The following is a 22,936-nucleotide window of genomic DNA, read 5'->3' on the forward strand; positions in this document are numbered from 1 at the left end:
CATCAGCATGGGCTTAGGGAGCAGCCCCACCAAAAACCTTTGCTGTCATTTAGGGAGCCCTCCCGAGGGTCAGGCACTGTACATTTCACCTGTGTCGTCTCTCTCTCTGGGCAGTTATCAGCCCTCTTCCAGCAGACACGGGGTCCAAAGGTTGAGATGCCCAAGGGCACACAGTCAGTGGCAGAGCAGGACTCAAACCAATACCTGAGTCACTTAATTCAGAGACACGGATGCCTGTCTGACACAATGGCAGTGCCCTTCTCTCCTGGGGCCTCGGCTAGGCCGGAGCTGAGCACCCGCAGGCCCAGCTGGTCACGAGCCCCCATTTCCTTCTGTCACAAGAAAACAAGCACCTAAGCCCTGGCACCCTAGAGATTCACAGGAGAAATCTTCCTGGGAATGGCAAGTCCAGGCCCCAGCTCTGACAGGAGAAGAAACACGGCTCAAACACACTTGGCTGCAGAATTCCCTGAACTTTAATGCTGTGGCCGCAGCCGGAGGCTGATGGGGGTCTGAGGAGCCGCAGACCCCTCCTGCCTCCAGCCCTGGGGTCCCCAGGCACCAAGTGACCAGGTAGTGAGAAGCCAGGGGTCCTCACCCCTGTGCTCCTGGCAGTGAGCAAGATCCGAGGCTCTCAGAGCTCCTGTGGGAGGGCATGGCCAACCTCAGGAGAGGCCGAGGTGGGGGGCACCAGTGGCCCCCAGAGGCCTGATCCTGCCAGGCTCGGGCACGGCTCGGCCTGGGGCCTGCACGGAGCAGCTAAGGGTGGAGGGGACAAAAGCAACCAGAGTTCCCAGCCTGGGACCAGTGGGCTACCCAGAAGGGAGGAGAGGCCTCGAGGAATTGGGGACAGGTGTGCACAGGGGCCCTGGGCCTCTTAGGGCACTTGACTCAGGCGACCCCTGAGATAGGGAACTGGAGGACAGAAGTTAGTTCTGAGAAAGCAGGGGGCGGTCAGGGGCACCCCCTAGGATGATGTCCAAGGCACAAAGAATGTGATGAGGCCTCCTCTCTGCCGGCCCCACAGTTTGTCAGACTGGCCCCTGGGCTGGGCTTCAGTATCCTCGGGTCACGTGAGCCTTGCTCTCCGGGTCAGCAGGCACCTCTGAGGAGTCGATCGGCTGGTATGAACTGCGCTCCTCTGAGGGCCCAAGGGAACCTGGGGGTTGGAGGGAGATGGAAGGAAAGAAAAAAATGAAGGGTGAGGACTTAGGACATTCCACGAGGCCAAACCAAGATCCCCCTACTCCCCACTGCCCATCTCACCCCATCAAGAAAAGCCAGAGCTGGGCATCTGGGCACCCAGGACAGTGACAGTGGCAGCAGCCCCAGGCACCAAGCCTTTAGCATGTATCATTTATTCAATCCTCCTGTAACCCTACAGCAGGGTATTTTTTTTTTTTTGTCCCTACTTTACAGATGAGGAAACCGAGTGTTAAAAAGATAAACCGACTTGCTTAAGATTATAAAGCTCAAAACAGAGGACACTAGGGTTCAAACCTATGCTGCACGACCCCAAAGACAGGGCTCTCAGTCACTATGCCTCAGTGCTTCCCTGGGAGCATGTGCTCAGGAATCTGGTCGAGGGATGCCCAGCCCTGGACCCACAGGCTCCCCTCCAGCTCCTCTCCCAGACAGCAGACATCATTGTACAGCATCCAGAAGGCCCCTTGGGCTGGCGCAGCTGCAGAGCCCAGACGATGCCAGGCTGGCTGTTGGGTTCTGGGTGCCATACTCCTCACTCCTGTCCTCACTCCCCACATCTGTCCTGTGCTCCTGAACAAGCCCCCAGCGCCCCAGGCCTCTGTATCTTCATCTGTCTAATGAAGGGATGGTGCTGGCTCCTCCCTACCCCAGGGCAGGTCCCACAGCCTGGGGGTTTGCCAAGGGTGGGCAGCCCTGGGCCATTCCCAGCCTCAACCCAGCTGCTCCCCCAGCAGGTCTCAGGCCACTCTTCAAGAGTGAAAGGCAGAAGACCACACCTCTCCCCACTTCTCTCAGAGAGAAAGGACATGAAATCGGGTGTCACAGGGGGCTGGGGAAGGGCTACAACAAGCAGGGGTCCAGCTCAGAGAGGCTGTGGGAGGGGGCGGGTGGGGCCGGGCTAAGGAAAGGCATGTGCAGCTCAGGGCTGGCTTTAGCCAGGGCTCCCAGGACCGAGGCCAACACTGCCTCTCCCCTGGTCACCCAGACCCCATAGGTGGCAGGAAAGGGGGTTCCAGCAATGGGACTAGAGGGAGCTGAGAGGGGAAGCTGGCCCTGCAGGTGCCTATGGGCCTCGGGCTGCAGGCTGCCCAGAGCTGCCTGGGGCCTTGGATCAGGCCCCCAGTCGCACCCATGTTTAAGCTGAGAGAAGGACATGGCACCATAGCCTGGTGCCAGGGAAAGTTCATACCAGGCAGGGATGGCTGGGGAACCCTTGGGTTCTTCTAGGAGACCAGAAACTTGCACTTTCCAGCCTGGTGCCCAGAGCCCACACCAGACCCCACTCTGCACCTTGAATCCCTGCCTCAGGGGGCAAGGTTGGCTCCCTGGGGCACGGGCTGGGGGGCGGGCAAGGCAGAGACCGAGGAGAGAGGAGGAGACAGCAGTGCCAGCACCTGGGCTGGTGGGAGGGGAATTGGGGAGCTGGCTGCAGGTGGTGGTCTCATCAACGTGGACCAGGAGCTCACCCCCACGCTCTCGGTACATTTGGTAGACGAAGAAGCAGGAGATCGGCTTGAGGATCAGGTTGAGGATGGCCATGCCTGCGCTGAAGCGCACCGTGTCCGAGAGGCTGGACCTCGGGTAGAAGATGCCAAGGTAGATAATGTCCAGGAAGATGGTAGCCACCAAGCCACCCAGAAACTGCAAGACAGCCAGGCACAGGGCCGAGGGGTGACCAGTGTCATTAGTGTTGATGAGCATGCTGCTGCCCTGTCACCCCACCCCCCACCATATATACCAGACTGGAAGCTCCATTTGTGCCCTACTGTGTCCTTGGGGTTTGCCGGAAGACAGACCAAGACAGCAGGTGGGACTCTGCAGACTAGATGCCCGACTGGGGACTGCAGGGCTGAGAGCAGGGTTGGGGTCCCTGTCTGGACCCAACTTGCCAGCTCTAACAGAGCCCTCTCCCCCAACTCTTCTCATCCTTGAGGCTATGATGAGGCACAAGACATGGGCTCAGAATCTTCTAGATGGAAGGTCCTGTGGAATTCACTGGCTCCATCTCCACCACTGAAGAAATCTGTCTCTAACTGTCCTGAGAGGCCCACGCTGGTGCTCACAGCCATGGGGTCTGAGCGGGTGTCTGGGGGCTGCCAGTGGGACAGTTTAGCCAAACTGTGTCCACTCTGACCTCACAAAGTGGTGGTGCTCCCTCTTCACGGGGAGCCCTCCCTATTAGGGGGGCCCTCAAGCGGGGTTACTGGTGCATGCCCTACTGCCTTCCAGGAGCGGCCAATCTCATGGGGCACTGGTGGGGGTCCACCCCATGCCCTTTTTGGGGAAAAAATTGAGGAGACTCTCTGAGCCAGGCAGGCAGAGCAGCAGGCCAGGCTAGTGAAGATACATGTGGGCTGGGAACCTGGACTCTAGAAAATGGAAAATGGGGAAAAAAGAAGGCAGAGAAGACAGGACAGGTGAAGGGGAAGACGGAGCTGGGCCCATGACCACCCTGAAGCCAGTTCCCTGGCTGCTCCCCCAGCTCACCATACTTATGGCATCGACAGAGTCCCGCTGCGCCACTGCCCACACGCCCAAGGCCAGGATGGGGAAGTTGGTCCAGGGATACGGGCCCTGGAACACGATGCAGCCCCTGTGGGAGGAGGCGCCTGAGTCAAGTCAAGAGGTGCCCCCTAGGTGCCCACCCCTCCCACAGGTCACCTCCTGGGGTGCCAGGTCTCAGGGGCCCCACGAGCAGAAGCCACAGTTTGGCCTCATTCCCCTCTCCACTCCCCTACTTCCCACCCATGCGCCAAAAATGTCAGCACGTCCCATCGGCTCTGCTTCCCAAACGGATCCGGAATCTGGTCATACCCCTTCAGGTCCAAACCACCATCCTCTCCTACTGGGATTGATCATTTCGCTGTAGCCTCTCCCCATTGGTCCCCTAACTTCCACTCCTGCCCCATCCTGGCCATTCCATAAATGTGCTTGCATGTGTACTAAGTCACTTCAGTTGTTTCTGACTCTTTGCGATCCTGTAGACCATAGCCCGCCAGGGTCCTCCGTCCACGGGATTCTCCAGGCAAGAATAGTGGAGCGGGTCGCCATGCCCCCCTCCAGGGGATCTTCCAGACCCAGGGATCGAACCTGTGTCTCTTACGTCTCCTGCATTGGCAGGCAAATTCTTTACCACTAGCGACACTTATTAACTCCTGCATAAATAGCAACCAGTAAGGTAAATCAGGAGATGTCACTTCTCTGCTAAAAGTCCCCCAACACTTTCTTGGAATAAAATTCAGACTCTTGACCATGGTCTACAGGGCCCTGTGGGGTCTGATGACATAGCCCAGCCTATACCTCTCATCCTTTTGCCTTGCTGTTCCCTCTACCTGAACATTTAGTCCCTTCTTGTCATTTTAGGCTCAGCTCATATGTTAATTCCGAGACTCCTTCCCTGACTGCCCCACTGTAAGGACCACCTTCTAACACAACACCCACTCTCTTTTATTTTGTAGAGCATCACTACTAACTAAACTGTTTGTCAATTCAAAGAAAAGAATAGTTAACCCAGGGCTCTTACTAGTATCTGGCACAGTTATGAGTGCTTTAAATGGGTTCATTTATGTGCATATGTGTTAACAACCCTTGTAAAGAGGCACTGCGGTCATCTTCATTTTAGAGATGAGGAGACTGAGGCCCAGAGAAGTCAAGGAACTTGCCCAAGGTCACACAGCTGCTAAGTGGCTGAGCTGGGATTTAAACCCAGGCAGTCTGGCTCAAGAGGCCATGCTCTTACCCACCTGGATGGCCCAAGCACACAGTGGGGTGCTTCATAAATGTAAATGACATTCCCTGAAGTGTACCATGTGGAAAACATGTGCAAAGCAGTTAGGTGCAGAGCACTGTGGGGCTTACTTAGAATTAGTCATCTCATATTTTTGGTTTTGAGAAAGCAAGTGCTGGGGGCCCAGCCTGGACTCATTAACTCAGAATCTCAGGGAGTGTGCCTGAGCAATCTGGATTTTCACTCTGCTCCCCAAGGCCATAACCATGATGATCACTGCTCCTGTTATTCACACCCATGAACACATGCACTGTACTTCCATGTCTGCAAAATGCACATGTGAGCTCAATGGTTTCCAGTCTTGGTCGGGCAGAAAAATCTCCCCAGAAACTCAACAGATAAAGCACAGAGTAATGATGAAAGTCACCCTGCGGTCCCCGGGCCTTCCTTGTGCAGGCCCCTGGGCAATGTCTGGTGAGCAGAGCAAGGCCATGCTTCTCCCTCACAGCTCCTGAGGGCCGTGCATCCTTGCACCCATTTTACAGATGGAAACCAAGGTACTGAGAAGTGAAGTCACTTGATCAAGGTGACCCAGCTGGAACATGGCAGGGCTAAGGACATGACCAGGGTCAGTCTAAATCCTGAGTCTGCTGTCTCTGGGCAGGGGGTATGAAACGAGAGTGAGGGTCCGCCCCTAAGTGAGTGACCTCACCCCTGAACTCAGGTTCATCATGTGTCTACTTGCTGAGCTGCTGAGTTAGCCTCCAGAAGGCACCCTCAATAAAGGTCAGCAATTATTATGGTTTCAGAAATTGTGTTTTCACCTTCAGATGACTTAACAGGATAAGTGGGAGGGTCAGTAATACTCTCACATTATAGGTGAGAAAATGACTCAGGGGGTTTGAGTGGCTCACCCAAGGTCACAGACACATAGAGCTCCACTGGACATCCACCCCAGCAAGGTATGAGAGGCCAGCCTCTAGGCTTCAGCACCTCACAGCCCCAGACGCAAAGGCCCTGGGGGAGGAACCAGAGGGATGCCAGGCCCCAAAGGGCTTGGGCAGTGTCTGGAGGAAGGTCTGAGCTGTCAGTACTGCCCCCCGGGCTGCCGTCTTCCTGAGGATGAGGGCTCGAAGCTCCTAGGGTCAGTGATGGCAAAGGCCTCTGGGTACCACCTGCATCCTTGGGACACAGGAGCTTGCTGATGATGATCTTGACAGAGGAGCTATTTAGTCTTGGAATGGGCCGGGAGACATGGACAAGGCCCCAGGAAGACATGTGGACAGGACCCCAGAGAGACACGTGGACCCAGATCTAGGGAGACCAGGGGGACAGAGAACTGGACACCCACAGTCACTCACCAGGTTGTCAGCAGCCAGTGAACCAGGAGGATTGCCTGTGGCACAAAAAAAGAGAGGATGGGGTAAAGAAGAGAACTGTGACTGTGACCACCATGGTGGTAGGATGAGTGGGCAGGAAAGCTTCTGGAATCAAAAAACACCAGAAGCCCCTGCCTAGAACCTAAGAAGGCTTCAGCAATGTCTGCTCAGACACCAGCAAGAAAGTGGTCCCCAACAGTGGTAGAAAAGGAGGAAGAGCACAGATCAGGCCAGAGGACACTGCCAGGTCACCCCTTCCCAGTCCCTTGGGGCAGCTGACACCCCCATCCCTTCCTGCTTCCAAGGAGGCTCCTTTGGGGAACCTGGGAATCTGCTCTGAAACCAGAGGAGGCCTTGATGGCTGGGAGGGGCTCAAATGAAGCTGATTTCAGTACACCGGAGCTGGGGTACAGTGTGGGGCTGAGCAGATGCCCAGTGCATCCAAGGAATGGGAGAGCATCCCGGGGGCAGGAGACCAGAGGGGAAAGGTGGGCCTGGAGGGCCTCAGCAAGGAGCATGGACTTCATCTCTAGGGCGCTGAAGGAAGTCACCAGGAGCTTTTCTGCAGGAAGGTAACATGTTAGGATTTATACTAAGAGTCCATGCACTGTCCCACCCTTTCTAATGCCACATATGTCCTTCAGAGACAGGCCTCTTTACTGGAACTGGTCTCTATTCCTGGAAATCAAGAGAGTTCTGATTGCAAAGCAAGTAAAGAAGGAAGTATTAGACTTTCCTGGTGGTTCAGTGGCTAAAACTCTGTGCTCCCAATGCAGGGGGTCCAGGGTTTGATCCCTGGTGGGGGGAACTAGATCCCATATGCTGCAACTAAAGATCTCTGTTAGTAAATATTTACTCATTTGTTTGTTTAGCTATGTCGGGTCTTACCTGCAGCACATGGGATCTTCATTGTGTTATGCAGACTCTACTTGTGGCGCGAGGGCTTAGTTGCTTACTCGGCATGTGGGGTCTTAGTTCCTGGATCAGGGATCGAACACATGTCCCATGCATTGCCAGGTGGATTCTTAAACCACTGGACTACCAGGAAGTCCCAAATAAATAATTTTTAAAAAGAAGGAAGGAAGGAAGGAAGGAGCAGATGGATGCTACGGGGAAGGCAGGGGGAAGAAGCAGGGAACTCGGAACTGGTGCTAAAGGGGACTTGGGGACCAGCCAGGCACAGGGGAGGGAGAGTGGGGTGTTCCAGGGTGGACTCCCAGGCAAGGACACAACACCCAGAGCCCTGAGGAGGGGGAGGGCCGGGATGGGGTTGAGGTCGGGGGTGGTGGCGAGACAGCAGGAGTGGGGTCCAGTGGTGGACAAGGACCTTTAAGGGAGTTTGCTCCAGGCACTGAGGGTTCAAGGATGCCAATAGCCTGAGGCAGCAGCAGCATGCTGGGCCCAGAGAGCAAGGGTGGACCCAGAAAGGACTGCAGTGAAAGGCCCAGGTTTCTGGTCTTGTGCTCAGGGGGCTGGGGGGTGTTAAGGAGAGGATGCCACCTGCAGCAAGGAACTCTGGCTGCATTTCTAGAAGAATTACTATTGTACTTCCTTGGTGGTCCAGTGGTTAAGAATCCACCTGTAGTGGACACGGGTTCAACCCCTAGTCTAGGAAGATCCCACATGCTACAGGGCAACTAGGCGCTGTGCGCCACAACTACTGAGCCTGCACACCTACAGCCTGTGCAAGAAGAGAAGCCACGGCAACGAGAAGCCGGAGCGTGGTAACTAGAGTATCCCCAGCTCACCACAAGTAGAGAAAGCCTGCACGCAGCAATGAAGACCCAGTATAGCCAAAAAAAAAAAAAAAAAAGAATTATTATTTATTGCACATCTGCAATGTGCCAGGCCCTGGGCCCAATGTCTCACATGACCTTCTCTGGGCCTCTGAAGCAGATACTAGAATCATTCCCATTTTACAGTCAAGAAAACTAGGCTCAGAGGCAAATTAAGTTGATCATGACTCCACTGATGGCAAAACTGTAATTAAATGGTAAGTCTGACTCCAGAACTAGGGCTCCTAACCTTTGTGCTAGAGAGAGAAGTTCTTTGGGCTTGGACAGACATGGATGTTTTCCACACGGTGCGGGGGTGGATGGCCAGATGACATCCAGGGCAGATGGCCAGGATACCCCACCTTGCCCCCAGTGCTCAGTGAAGTGAACCAAGTCCAGACTGTGGTCCCCAACCCCTAAAGAACTCCTCTTCCAGCTACAGAGGACTAGGAGAACAGCTCTTTAAGGACCAACACACCTGACTTTATAGAGGTCTCAAGATGCTGAAAAAGCTGAGCCTACATGACTGAGAGTTGGACCATAAATAAGGCTGAATGCTGAAGATTGATGCTTTTGAACTGTGGTGCTGAAGAAGACTCTTTGAGAGTCCCCTGAACTACAGGGAGATCAACTCAGTCAATCTTAAAGGAAATCAAACCTGAATATTCACTGGAAGGATTGATGCCGAAGCTGAAGCTACAATACTTTGGCCACATGATGTGAAGAACTCCTTGGAAAATACCCTGATGCTGGGAAAGATTGAAGGCAGGAGGAGAAGACAAAGGGTGAGATGGTTGGATGGCGTCACTGACTTATGGACATGAGTTTGAGCAAACTCCAGGAGTTGGTGAAGGACAGGGAAGCCTGGCATGCTGCAGTCCATGGGGTTGAAAAGAGTTGGACACAACTGAGCGACTGAACAAGAACAACATGACAGAAGGCGAGCTCTGGAAGGAATCTTGGTCACCACCTACCTTTATTAATTAGTGCTTCCTACGTGTCAGGCACCAAGATAAGATTTTTCTGCCTGTGAACATGTTTCATCCTTACAATCCTCTGAAGCACCATTTCCCCAGTTTTATAGTTGAGAAAACCAAGGCTCAACGGTAAGTAATCTGCACCAGGTCACAGAGCAGAGCCAGGATTCAATCCCGACTTAGCCAGGTGTTGTTCCACCCAGGGCCTGAGTGGATGTGTCCTCCTATTACAAAGATGCGGAAACCAAGGGAGAGCAGAAATAGTCTTCTGAGGTTTTTCCCAGGGACTGAGGAGTGAGTGGACTTCCCTGGTAATTCAGTTGGTAAAGAATCTGCCTGCAATGCAGGAGACCCTGGTTCGATTCCTGGGTTAGGAAGATCTCCTGGAAAAGGGATAGGCTACCCACTTCAGTGCAAAGGAACAGAGGAATACAATAGAATGGGAAAGACTAGAGATCTCTTCAAGAAAACTAGAGGTACCAAGGAAACATTTCATGCAAAGATAGGTATAATAAAGGACAGAAATGGTATGGATCTAACAGAAGCAGAAGATATTAAGAAGAGGTGACAAGAATACACAGAAGAACTATACAAAAAAGATCTTCAAGACCCAGAAAACCACAATGGTGTGATCACTCACCTAGAGCCAGACATTCAGGAGTGCGCCGTCAAGTGGGCCTTAGGAAGCATCACTATAAACAATGCTAGTGGAGGTGATGGAATTCCAGCTGAGCTATTTAAAATCCTAAAAGATGATGCTGTGAAAGTGCTGCACTCAATATGCCAGCAAATGTGGAAAATTCAGCAATGGCCACAAGACTGGAAAAGGTCAGTTTTCATTCCAATCCCAAAGAAAGGTATTGCCAAAGAATGTTCAAACTATTGCACAATTGCATTCATTTCACACACTAGCAAAGTAATGCTCAAAATTCTCCAGGCTAGGCTTCAACAGTATGTGAACTGAGAACTTACAGATGTTCAAAATGGGTTTAGAAAAGGGAGAAGAACCAGAGATCAAGTTGCCAACATCTGTTGGATCACAGAAAAAGCAAGATAATTCCAGAAAAACATCTACTTCTGCTTCATTGACTACACTAAATCCTTTGACTGTGTGGACCACAACAAACTGGAAAATTCTTAATGATGGGCATACCAGACAACTTTATCTGCCTCCTGAGAAATCTGTATGCAGGTCAAGAAGCAACAGTTAGAATAGGACATGGAACAATTTACTGGTTCCAAATTGGGAAAGAAGTATGTATGTCCAGGTTGTAAATCATCACCCTGCTTATTTAACTTATATGCAGCGTACATCATGCGAAATGCCGGGCTGGATGAAGCACAAGCTGGAATCAAGGATGCAGGAAGAAATATCAATAATCTCAGATATGCAGATGACACCACCCTCATGGCAGAAAGCAATTAAGGTGAAAGAGGAGAGTGAAAAATCTGGCTTAAAACTCAACATCCAAAGAACAAAGATCATGGCATCCAGTCCCATCACTTCATAGCAAATAGATGGGGAAACAATGGAAACAGTGACAGACTTTATTTTCTTGGGCTCCAAAATCACTGCAGATGGTGACTGCAGCCATGAAATTAAAAGACACTTGCTCCTTGGAAGAAAATCTATGACAAACCTAGACAGCATGTAAAAAAGCAGAGACGTCACTTTTTTGGACAAAGGTCCACATAGTCAAAGCTGTGGCTTCTCCAGTAGTCATGTATGGATGTCAGAGTTGCACCATAAAGAAAGCTGAGCGCCAAAGAACTGATGCTTTTGAATTGTTGCATTGGAAAAGACTCTTGAGAGTCCCCTGGACTGCAAGGAGATCAAACCAGTCAATCCTAAAAGAAATCAGTCCTGAATATTCATTGGAATGATTGGTGCTGAAGCTGAAAGAAAGTGAAAGTCAAAATTGCTCAATCGTTTCCAACTCTTTGTGACCCCATGGACTATACAATCCATGGAATTCTCCAGGCCAAAATACTGGAGTGGGTAGCCGTTCCCTTCTCCAGGTGATCTTCCCAACCCAGGAATGGAACTCAGGTCTCCTGCATTGCAGGCAGGTTCTTTACCAGTTGAATGACCAGGGAAGCCCAAGCTGAAGCTGAAGCTTCAATACTTTGACCATCTGATGCGAAGACAGCACCATGGAACCTTCTGGAGACTGAAAAGAGGCCCATGTAGCTGGAGTGGAAGAGGAGAGTAGAGGAGGGACAGGAAGCTGGGTGGGGGTGGGGGGCAGGGCTGAGCCTGGGAGGTGTGGGATCTTCTGATCTTTATCTTGAGAGCAAACCACGGGCCCCTCTGACGGAAGTCCTGCCCACAGAGGGGACGGGACCTGCCACACGCCACCAGCCACATGGTCCTGGTGTTGGGTTTTTAACTACAATGAGACACCAAGGAAGGCGTCATAGTCGTATCACTTCTCCCCTCCCCAACATCAACACTGAGTCCTTCCCTCCCTCAACTTCTACTTCAGAAACGGTCTTCATTCCCAAATGCTCTGGTTCCCACCTCTAGACTGTGCACACAGCAGGTCTTTAATAAAGGGACGCTCCTGGCCTGCTGCTGCTGCGAAGTCGCTTCAGTCGTGTCTGACTCTGTGCGACCCTGCAGACGGCAGCCCACCAGGCTCCCCTGTCCCTGGGATTCTCCAGGCAAGAACACTGAAGTGGGTTGCCATTTCCTTCTCCAATGCATGAAGGTGAAAAGTGAAAGTGAAGACGCTCAGTTGTGTTCGATTCTTAGCGACCCCATGGACTGCAGGCTACCAGGCTCCTCCGTCCATGGGATTTTCCAGGCCTGGCCTACAGAGCCCAGAAAAGGAAAGGCAGCAACATGCAGGAAAGCCTGTGAGGAAACCACTCTCTAACCTGTGGGGTAAAATATTTCCTCGAGCCGGAAAAGCCTGTAATATGGAGTGAGCACCTGGCTAAGCCCCCAAACTAGGCCTTCTCTTTGGGGAAGAAAACAGTATGACCTGGAAATCCTGCGGGCCTTTAGCAGACACACCTCCCCTCAGTGCGACATCACTTTTGTTTGCTCAATATTTAGGAAACTTAGCACCAGTGGAGCATGCCTCTTCAGCCGTGGGAAAAGAAACTCATGAAGACTAAGCCTCCTCTGCCAGTTTCCCCATCTTTGTAATGGGAGGGCACACCCACTCAGGCCCAGAGGGGTCGAACGTGCAGGAAAGCTCCAACAAAAAACCCAGCCAAGAATCTAAAAAAGAGTGAATATAGGTATATGTTTAACTGATTCACTCTGCTATACACCTGACACTAACACAACATTGTAAATCAACTATAATTCAGTAACTGCAGCCATGAAACTAAAAGATGCTTGTTCCTTGGAAGGAAAGCTATGACCAACCTAGACAGTGTATGAAAAAGCAGAGACATCATTTTGCCACCAAAGGTCCGTATAGTCAAAGCTATGGTTTTTCTAGTAGTCACGTATGGATGTGAGAGTTGGACCATAAAGAAGGCTGAGTGCTGAAGAATTGAGGCTTTTGAATTGTGGTGTTGGAGAACACTCTTGAGAGTCCCTTGGACTGCAAGGAGATCATACCAGTCAATCCTAAAGGAAATCAACCCTGAATATTCATTGGGAGGACTGATGCTGAAGCTGAAGCTACATACTTTGGTCAGGTGAAGAGCCGACTCATTGGAAAATGCCCTGATGCTGGGGAAGACTGAAGGCAAAAGGAGAAGAGGGTGGCAGAGGATGAGATGGTAAATAGCATCACCGACTCAATGGGCATGAATCTTAGCAAATTCCAGGAGACAGCAAAGGACAGGGGAGCCTGGCGTGCTGTAGTCCGTGGGGTCACAAAGAGACATGACTTAGTGATTAAACAACACATTTCAATAGAAATTAAAAAAGAAAAAGAAACCCAGCCAAACCAGCTCTGCCGTCTCCCACAGCCCTTATCTCAACACAAGAGAACTGTCTTCTGGCTCTGGGGGAGGTTTCTGGTCACCAAGAGAATACTGGGGAGTCTCAGGTACGGCCACAGAGATGGGGGAGAGAGGGGCCTCAGCATGTGCCCCGGTAGCCTGACTGCTCCTGGTGCCCTGACTGTTCCTGGCTGGGCAAGAGGAGAGAGACTTGAGCTCCTGGACTCTTCATATAGCGCCTGGCCCGGCGGGGCTGCCTGGCCCGGCGGGGCTGCCTGGCCCTTTCCCAGCCAGTGTTCAATGTGTCAGAAGAGCAGGGGAGAGAGAGACCGGCCATGGCAGCAGGGGCTTGTAAGATGCTGGACAGGGGGAAGGAGACCTGAGTTCTGGTCCAGGGGCCACCTCCTTTTGTGTTGGAGCCCTGGGTTCCTCCCCGGTGACACAGAGGCAGCATCTATCACTCTTGTGTCCCACAGGGGCGCCTCAACCAGAAAGAGACAGGCATCTGACAGTCACTGGATGTTTCCACGAAATAACTGTAAGCACCTCCCTGGGGGCTCAGTGGTAAAGAATCTGCCTGCCAATGCAGGAGATGCAAGTTCGATCCCTGGGTCAGGAAGATCCCTTGGAGAAGGAAGTGGCAACCTGCTCCAGTATTCTTGCCTGGAGAATCCCATGGAGAGAGGAGCCTGGTGGGCTACAGTCCATGGGGTCACAAAGAGTTGGACATGACTGAGAGACTGAACAACCACCACCACAACCTCTGCGGAGAGTCGTCCTGAAACCATGTCATCTACAGCAACCCCTGCTACTGATGCAGATGTGCCTGCCTCATATCTACACTGCCCTGAACACTTGGCACATGTCATCCTTGTGACTGTCTGGGGTAGAGTTTTAACCCTTATATTTCACTTATGAAGACACTGAGGCTGTGAGAGATTCATTGGCCCAAACAGTTATGTATGACAAGAGAGCCCAGATGCAAAAAGCAGAATCAGTTTCTTGGGTCTGAGTTTTTGTGCAAATAAAAACGTGATGTGGGTTTCCCTGGTGGCTCAGTGGTAAAGAATCCGCCTGCCGATGCAGGAGATACTGGTTCAATCCTTGATCCGGGAAGATCCCACATGCTGCAGGGCAACCGAGCTCATGGGCCACAAACTACTGAGCCCATGTGCTGCAACTACTGAAGCCTGTGTACCCTAGAGCCCATGCTCTGCAACAAGAGAAGCCACTGCCGTGAGAAGCCCATGCTCCGCAACTAGAGACTGGGTCCCGCTCATTGCAACTAGAGAAAACCTGCACAGCAACAAAGACACAGTACAGCCAAAAATAAACACATAAAATAAAGATTAAAATAAAAAAACAAACTGTGAAGCTACACCACTGCCTGAACCACTGGATCCTCCTCTTATCATCCTAGAAGGTAGGGTCTATTTTTATGCTCTTTTTATGGTGAGGAAACCTTAACAGAGAGGTTAATAAACCTATTTCAGGTCACACAGCTGGTAAGCAGCAAAGCCTGGCCTTGGAGGGAGATCTGATTGGCCCCAAAGCCTGTGCTCTACCCACTGTACTACAGTGCTAGGATCTGGAAGAGCAAGGGAAGGGTCGATGGAAACGAGTATGTTAGACCAGGAGATAAGGAAGGCTAAGGGGAAATCGAGGGGTCCTTGGACCAGGATACAGACCCTTCATTTGTCACTGGAGGGCCCATGGCAGTGGGGCTGGCACTGCCTAGCCAGGTGGTCGACAGACTTGAGGTCACCATAAAGAATTTGTTTTTTTCCTTTGGCCATACCATATGGCTTGCAGGATCTTAGTTCGCTGACCAGGGATTGTACCTGGGCCCCAAGCTGTGAAACCACAGAGTCCAAGCCCCTGGACCACCAGGGAATCGCCCTCCACACAGATTAATATACAGAATATATTTTTCCTGGGAATTTCCTGATGGGGCAGTGGTTAGGACTCTGTGCTTTCACTGCCAAGGGTGTAGGTTCAATCCGTGGTTGAGGAACTAAGATCTACTAGCTGTGTGGTGTGGCCAAAACAAAATAAATAAACAAAGAAAACCCAGAATATATTTCTTAGTCCTGTGCAAACATTCAGCGGCCTATTGAATGAGGCAGCAAGATCCCCAAGGATCCCCAAGGGCTGAGCCCAGGGGGCAGTAGTCAGGGCTGCCAGAGAGGGGAGGGAGAGGCAGGCAGTGTTGACCGTGTGGCTGCTGGAGCCAAGTATGTGGATCAGACCCCAGCTCCATGACTGAGAGCTGTGTGACTCTGGGCCATCACCTGAGCTCTCACAACTGCCACGTGCTCTTCTAAAGTGGGGACAATAATGCTCCATGGGGGTGTTGTGTGGCTATGGAGAGGTGGAGGGGTGTGTGAAACATTCAACACACTGCCTGCTAGGTAGTCAGCCTCTGGGACATGGCTGTGCACGTGCAATTGTATCCAACTCTTTGTGACCCCATGGGCTGTAATCTGCCAGGTTCCTCTGTCCATGGAATTCTCCAGGCAAATAATACTGGAATGGGTTGCCACTTCCTAATCCAGGGGATCTTCCCCACCCAGGGATTGAACCCATGTTTCCATTTACAGGTGGGTTCTTTACCACTGCACCACCCGGGAGGCCCTGAGACAAGGCCGTCCTCATGACTATTGTGCAGTCAGGTTCCGGAATTCTTAACCCTCATGCTCTACTACCCCCCTGCACCCTCCTCCCAAGGGCCTTTTCTCACAAGCCCTCATGAACCCAAGTCTAGAACTTTCTAAACTCTCACAACGACGTTCCTTCAGCTCAGGACTTGCCTCATGTGTGGTGTTGGGTTAGGAACTACCCAGAGGGCCCGGGGCAGCTGCTTCTGTTCACCTGCCCACTCTGGCTAGGCTGGGCACAAGCAGGCACTGAGCCAATGCCCCAGGAATGTGTGAAAGAGGGCACGGGTAGTGCAGGGTCAGGGGAGTTGGGCATTTTCTGAGCTCCCAAGGGGCTCTGATCTCAGACTATCCCACTTAGACTCCCGTGGGAGGCCAGAAAAAACAACAACAAAAACAGAACTCCCAGTTAATCTTTAATTTCAGATAATGAATAATTTTCTAGACTGTTCCAAATATTGCCTGTGATATAAGATCTGCTGGAGAAGGGATAGGCTACTCACTCCAGTATTCTGGGGCTTCCCTGGTGGTTCAGATGGTAAAGAATCTGCCTGTAATGTGGCAGACTTGGGTTCGATCCCTGGGTTGGGAAGATCCCCTGCAGAAGGGAAAGGCTACCCACTCCAGTATTCTGGCCTGGAGAATTGCAAGGACTATATAGTCCCTGGGGTCACAAAGAGTTGGATATGACTGGATGACTTTCACTTTTCATACTTAGATTAAAAAATTTATTCACTGTTGATCTGAAATTCAAACTCAACTGGATGTCCTCAATGTTACCTGGCAACCCTAGCTGTTCACGACCTCTCAGCACTTACTTGTCTCTGACTGGTAGCAGCTAAGACCCTTGGAGATATGGTGTTTTATTTCCCAAGTCAAAGAAAGGACCAGCTGTTTCACTGTGGGCACTGAAAGCCAGCAGAGCTCACATCTGTGGTCACATGTGGCCTGTGAGGCCCATAAAGTTTCTCCAAAAAAAAAAAAAGGCCACAAAACAGACTAAGCCCTCCCACTGGGCATAAACTGTCAAAGCTGAAGTCGGCCCTAACTAATGGTGGCCAGGAAAGGACACAGCTTTGAAGTCTGACCCTGATGGGTTCAAATTCTGACTCTGCCACTTAATCTCTGTGGGGCCTTGACAAGTTACCTATCTTGTCTGAGCTGTAGTTGGCTCAACTACAAAAATCTCAGAAGGTTGATGCGATTAAATAAATAACCTGGCATACCACAGACGCCCCAAGAATGAAGGCTCACTCCCTTGTCAGTTCCTGCCCCTCTGTCCCTTTCCTCCTTCCCCCTTAATAATTATTTTAGGCAAATCTCTAATCAGAGAAAAGGTAGTCGGCATTAACCGCACACGGCCTGGAACAGAGTGAATGTTGATACCAAAGAACCTCAGTTGCCCTCGTGTAAACTTCTTCCCTGCTAAATCTTCAGTTCAAGCCCTTTCCCTTGTCACAGCCATCACTCCCCCTGTAGCGGTTGACTGGAAGCCTCGGAGAGGTCTGCTGAAGCAAGTATTCAATATTAAGGAAATGTGCCCACGTGAAGTCACAGCACAGACCATGTCTAATAATCCAAATATGGAAGATGTATTGTTCTGTAGTCATCTATCTCTTACATTACTTTAGTACCAGACACCATGGGCACATAAAGCTTTGTCAAGGGTGAGTAAGAGGGTACTCCTGCATACAATTTCAAAGGAAACCGTACCCAGGCCCCAAATGGCAGGTCTGGCCCAAGGTTAACACCTTTCTGACCAAAGCTAAAGGCTTCAGCCTCTCAGTGGCAAACCCAGCCAAGAAGCACTGGGCTGGGGGAGGGTGGGGAGAAAAAGAAGAACAGCTTTTGGCACTCTTACAGCTCAGGAAATGAAGACACCCCAGCGAGCTACAGGGTTTTCCTAAATGTGCAAAGTTGGGGGGTTCTGCTTTTGAGTAAATTCTATTGGTGTCTGTGTTGCTGAAGAAATAAAGACGTTGAATCTATCAACTCTGAAAAACCATCTGTCTGGGATCATCTGATTTCCTTAACTTGATCTTCCCAACAAAAGAGGCGGTAAGGGCATGCTGGGTGTCCAGCTGAAAGCTTTACCCCTCTCTCGGTGGAGGGGAGATGTCCTGCCTCCAAGTCCAGCCTCGGGCTCTCCGTGAGTCCCTCCCCCCCCCCCCCCCCACCACGCCTTCCTCTTTCTCCAGAGAAATTCTCGCGCGCAGGCCAAAGCGAGCCTCAGGGGCTCAGCGCTCCCAGATGAACCGGTCTGACTCCAGGAAGAGACGGCCGCTTCCCTCCTCCAGCTCCCTCTCAGTCTTTCCTGCTGGCCTTCTGGATCCGTTTCCCTGGTATGGTCTATCCGCCCACCTCCTTCCAACTGGGCTCTGTTCGTTCTCTTTCTCCCTACCACTCCACTTTTCCCAGATTCTCGGTCCTCTCACCTCTAAAATCCTACTTTAAAAGCGCAAATGCCCAGCACGCTCCGGGAGACCCGCCCCGCGCCACCCCCGCCCCGCCCATCGCCACCTTCAGGTTCACGGCTGGCAGCTCCATCGCGACCCAGCCGGACAGCACCTGCGCCACAACCGCGGGGGCTCCTGGTCTCCGAACTCGGGAAACAAACTTGGCCGGCCCCGCCCCGCCGGCTGCCCGCTGCTAGCGCTCCAACCCCAGCTGGGCTTGGGGGCCACGTGAATAGGTCATGTGACGACTGCCCGGTTGCTAGGAGACGGCGTCGTGCCACTCGAGCCTTACCGGCGCCACCGCCCAGGTAGTTACGGGGCGGGGGGCGGCTGGAGAATATCTAGATTTGTGTCGCAAAGGGCGCAATATCTCGCCGAGTTAAAATCCCAGCAGGTGGGCTGACGGGGCCACCTGCAGCCAGGAGAACTTGGGGGAACCTCCAAGTACAAACTGCAGATGTGGCAACAGCTGGTGTCTAATCCCTGAGGGCACAGTCTCTCCTCCCTCCTTCCCCAGTGAAAGTGAAGAATCTCATAGAATCCTTGTGAGGATGAATGAACTAATTCATGTTTGAAGAAAAAAATGATTCTGACACTTTAAAGGTGAGGAAGACTTATTCGAGACTGTTGGGATCCCCTTGGGTCCCTCTAAGTGCTTATTCTTATTTCCAGGAGGGAAGAGACCACGTGGAAACCTGAAAGACTGCCTGGGTGGGTCCTAAGATCCTATCAAGACACAGACTCTCTCCAGATATGAAGAACAGAGTTTTCCAGGTGGGTGTGAGGTCTTCTGCAGGGCCGCGGGGTCCGCTGGCCTATTTGAATGTCCCTTTTGGAGACACAGCTGTCCAGCCCCCTGAGCAGAATAGCACATCTGCCAGAGTAATGGAGAGCTGGTAAGCTTCAGAGAGAGGCCGGACAGATGGCTACACTGGGCACGATTGTTTGGGATTCAGAGCCCAAAGGACTAGCTGGACCAGAGAAATGAGTTTGAGTTCTAACTTTGTCCACTTACTGGTTCTACTTGAGCAAGTCACTTTGCCTCTCTGTGCTTCAGTTTTCTGATCTGTAAAATGAGGGAAATAATATCTTCCTTGAAGGATAGTTATTTTGAATTTGTTAATAAGGATTTGTTAATATATAAAAACATTTAGAACATTGCCTGGCAGACAGCACTCGATCAGGACTTGCTACTGTTTTGATATTCATTATTAGTTAATTATCACTAATTATTGTTACTGGCATAGTACCTAGAAAAGAGGAATTCCTCAATAGCTATTGGATATTATAACATTATTATTATATTGTTTCCTTCTAAGAGATGTCTCCTATAAACCTAGATCCTAGAGGTGTTTAATCCAAGCATGTAGATATGTAATAAAACTGATCACCTCGTAAGGAGAAAATGCAAAACAAACAATTCCTGGGATTAGAGCTGACATTTATTAAGTACAGTTTTGTGGCAGACAATGTGAAAAGTGCTCATAATAAATATTCATAACAACCGCTGTGGTGTGGGTGCCATTCTTATGCTGATTTACCATAAGATCACTGAGGTTAAGAGGAGTTAAGGGGCTTGCCCAAAGGCATATCCCTAGTTGGTATGAAACTGGGCTGGGGACCAAGGAGGTCTCATTTCAGGACTGTGACATGTAGCCACTCACCTCCACTGCCCACATCACGGGAAAATACAGCCCAGGCTGAGATGCAAAGATGGAGTGAGGCAAGGAGGGGAACACAGATTGGAGCCAGATGAAGCACAAGGCTGGATCTCTGGAATGTCCCTGCAGTGACACTGCCTTCATCTGACCAGCTAGGGCCAGAGGCCCTCTGGGGCAAGGCGGAGGTGGGGCAGACTGAGCAGGGGTGGGGGAGGGAGCCCAAAGGGACAAAGGAAAGTGAAACTGTTCTCAAAGGAGCCAGAGTTCCTGCCAGGACCCACTCTGACTATGGAAGGACAAGTGGACCTTCACAAAGCACAGGCTTTGGGGCCATATTTTTTAGGGAGTACACTTCTGGAAGTCAAGTTTAAATTTTTCATGTCCCTGACCAATTCTGTCTGTCTCGGCTGAGTTTTATCCTCAGTACCTTCAGGATGAAAAGGAAGTGACATGGCACAACAAGGTGAATGTACTTGACATTGTGTGTGTGTGTTAGTTGCTCAGTCATGTCTGACTCTTTGCGACCTCATTGTAGCCTCTGTCCATGGGATTCTCCAGGCAGGAATACTCGGGTGGATTGCCATTCCCTTCTCCAGAGGATCTTCCTGACCTAGGGATCAAACTTGGGTTTCCTGCATTGCAGGCATTCTTTACCATGAGTCATCAGGGAAGCCTGTACTTTACATTACAGGAACTGTACACTTAAAAATGGTTAGGATGGTAAACTTTATTTCTTTTTACCACAATTGTAAACAAAACAAAACCCAAAAAACTGACATGCAGAATAAATGTATTCATTTATTCATTAAGGGAATAGTTATTGAACACCTACTTGGGTGATTGTCTTAGAATGGAATGGTTGGATCACATGGTATGTGTATACTTAAACTGTTAAGAAATTGTCAAACTGTTTTCAAAGATGGTAGTAACCATCCTACTTTTTTTCCTTTGTAGCATTTATCAGTACTTGAAGGTATTGACCTCTCCATTTACTTGTTGACATGTTTATTGTCTGTCTCCCCGCACCCTCCACAATCTAGACTGCAAGCCCTGGGAGGCTCTTGCAACCTCCACACTTGCCTGGAATACAGCAGCTAAACCAGTGTGGTGGCACCACTTCCATCATGGGCACGGGGGAAAACCTGCCACCCATTTGTCTTCGGAATAATCCAGATTCTGTCAGGAAGCCACTCAGTGCTGCTGGTTATGCAAATACCCAATGAAGCAGTCACAGCCATTTCTTTCCCATGGTCACTTGTGTCCTTTAATGGTATTATTTGGATCCCTGCTCTGCCTCCTGGCAGAGTGGTCTTAAACCTCAGGGTGATGCATGCTTGACATAGCTTCTGGCACTTTGTAGGTACTCAATAAGCAAGTCACTGCTGACTGCTATGAAAAAACCACAGCATATTCTGGCATCTCTCAGCATCTCCTGGCTCCTGATACATGCCTGTTGAATTGAAGCCCCAGGGAAAGGCCCCTTGGACTGGGAGACGCTTATACCTCTTTCCCACTAGCAAAGCCTTGGAGATGGACCTCAGTGTTTCAGCATGCTGCCGCCTCCCCAGCCTTTACTGTCCCCCCGCCCCGCCCCCGCCCAGTGCTGCTTATCTATATCTGTGTGACCTTGGGTTAGTTGCTTAATCTCTCTGAATTTCTTTCTGCATCTCAAAAATAGAGCGATAAACAGGCCCCGGGTGGGGGGAAGCACTGAATATAAAAAGGCTTTGAAATTATTTTTAACTGTCTTCTGGGCCACAATGTGCTGGACACTCAACAGTTCTGCTGTGATCTGGCCACTTCCGCAAGTGGGTGACATCAACAGAAAGAAACAAAACAGAGAAAGTAACCAAAATATTGTCTGAAAGCCACACCACCTATGAGAGAGCAGGCCCTCCCCAGGGAGCTCATCAGGGAAGGGGCCGAAAGGCAGAGCCGTGGCCCCTGGGTGCTACCAGGATTATGCTGCATCTGGATTCAATCTGGAGACCTCTGCCCCAGTGCTTCTTCTCAGCTTGACCCAAACACACCAGCTCTGTGTTTCTTGGCCTAAGGTCTGGCAGGGTAGGGGAAGCCCGAGGTGTTTCATTGGTCATGAGGCAGGAGATAGATGGCCCCCCAGCTGAACAGTTTCTTCCCTGTGAACAGAAACTTCATAATAACAGTTTGTGCATGTGTGCTAAGTTGCTTCAGTCATGTCTGACTCTCTGAAACCCTATGAACTATAAACAGCCAGGTTCCTCTGTCCGTAGGACTCTCCAGGCAAGAATACTGGAGTGGGTTGCCGTGCCCTTCCCCATTGGATCTTCCCGATCCAGGGATCGAACCCATGTCTCCTGTGGCTCCTGACTTGCAGGTGGATTCTTTACTTCTGAGCCACAGGGGACACCATTATAAGAGCAGAAACTCCCTACAAGGAAGATAATGGAGGAGGCTGGGCCCTGCCAGATAAGAGATAAAAGACCACATCATCCTCATACTTGAAGTTAAGGAGACCTCCCCAACTACACATGCGCAGAAAGGCTCCTTGGAGGTCAAAAAAGGAGGGGGCATCACCTCATAGTAAGTGATGTCTGCCTACCTACGGTCATCTGCACCAGAATCCATCTTGGCCAAGAGATGCGCATGCACATGTGGGAGGACCCTGAACTAAACCAGTGCAGCCTCAGGACCAGGCAAAGCATGATTGGTCAAAGGAAACCTGGAAGAAATGCCCCATAAAATGATTCAGGCTACCACGAGGACACTTTCCCTCTGAGCCCGCCCTTGTGTATATCCACACATATTGTACCCTGTTTTTCCTCCTAATAAATACTTTGTTTCACTATTTTCTGTCTTTGTGGGAATTCTTTTCTGCAAAGCCGAAGGGCCAGGGCTATGTCACTGACCACTGGTCGTCTTGTTGTTCAGTCCAACTCTTTGACACCCCTGGACTGCAGCATGCCTATCCTTCACTGTCTCCTAGAGTTTGCTCAGATTATGTCCATTGAGTTTATGATGCCATCCAACCATCTTATCCTCTGTTGCCCCCTTCTCCTCCTGCCCTCAATCTTTCCCAGCATCGGGATCTTTTTTAGTCATTAGGATTGAGACGTGACCTCAATCTCTGGCTGGGAACCAAAGTCCGGCTTCAAGCTGCTGCAGGCTGAGGCCACTCAAGATCAGTCAGGGTTGTTCTTTGTATCTGAGGAT

General features: G+C 50.9%; 1 protein-coding gene and 1 long non-coding RNA gene across 3 annotated transcripts; one reads left to right on the forward strand and one right to left on the reverse strand.

The window, feature by feature from the left end:
* Window positions 1-458: 458 nt before the first annotated feature.
* Window positions 459-18,286, reverse strand: AGTRAP (angiotensin II receptor associated protein). The gene is made up of 5 exons (XM_061160398.1): window positions 18,148-18,286; window positions 6,295-6,329; window positions 3,694-3,799; window positions 2,673-2,847; window positions 459-1,159 (listed from the first exon to the last, which is right to left on the reverse strand). Exons 1-5 carry the CDS (start codon window positions 18,172-18,174, stop codon window positions 1,056-1,058), a joined length of 447 nt encoding a protein of 148 aa, XP_061016381.1. The 5' UTR covers window positions 18,175-18,286; the 3' UTR covers window positions 459-1,055.
* LOC133069169 (uncharacterized) lies at window positions 17,495-22,490 on the forward strand. Of its 2 annotated transcripts, XR_009695799.1 has the most exons (4): window positions 17,495-17,685; window positions 17,826-17,969; window positions 18,756-18,857; window positions 21,997-22,490. It is a non-coding gene; the product is annotated as an uncharacterized LOC133069169 (long non-coding RNA). The 2 variants fall into 2 exon arrangements; XR_009695800.1 differs by lacking the exons at window positions 17,495-17,685; window positions 17,826-17,969 and adding an exon at window positions 18,305-18,391.
* The last annotated feature ends 446 nt before the right edge of the window (window positions 22,491-22,936 follow it).

The sequence above is a fragment of the Dama dama genome, chromosome 14, assembly GCF_033118175.1.
Source record: "Dama dama isolate Ldn47 chromosome 14, ASM3311817v1, whole genome shotgun sequence".
Lineage (NCBI taxonomy): Eukaryota > Metazoa > Chordata > Mammalia > Artiodactyla > Cervidae > Dama > Dama dama.

Excerpts from the sequence above, each read along its gene's own strand:
- AGTRAP (XM_061160398.1), bottom strand. The coding sequence starts at position 18,174 with ATGGAGCTGCCAGCCGTGAACCTGAAG. Across the intron at positions 3,800-6,294 it reads CACTGGCTGCTGACAACCTG|GGGCTGCATCGTGTTCCAGG; the intron begins GTGAGTGACTGT and ends CTCCTCCCACAG. Across the intron at positions 1,160-2,672 it reads AATGTACCGAGAGCGTGGGG|GTTCCCTTGGGCCCTCAGAG; the intron begins GTGAGCTCCTGG and ends TCCAACCCCCAG.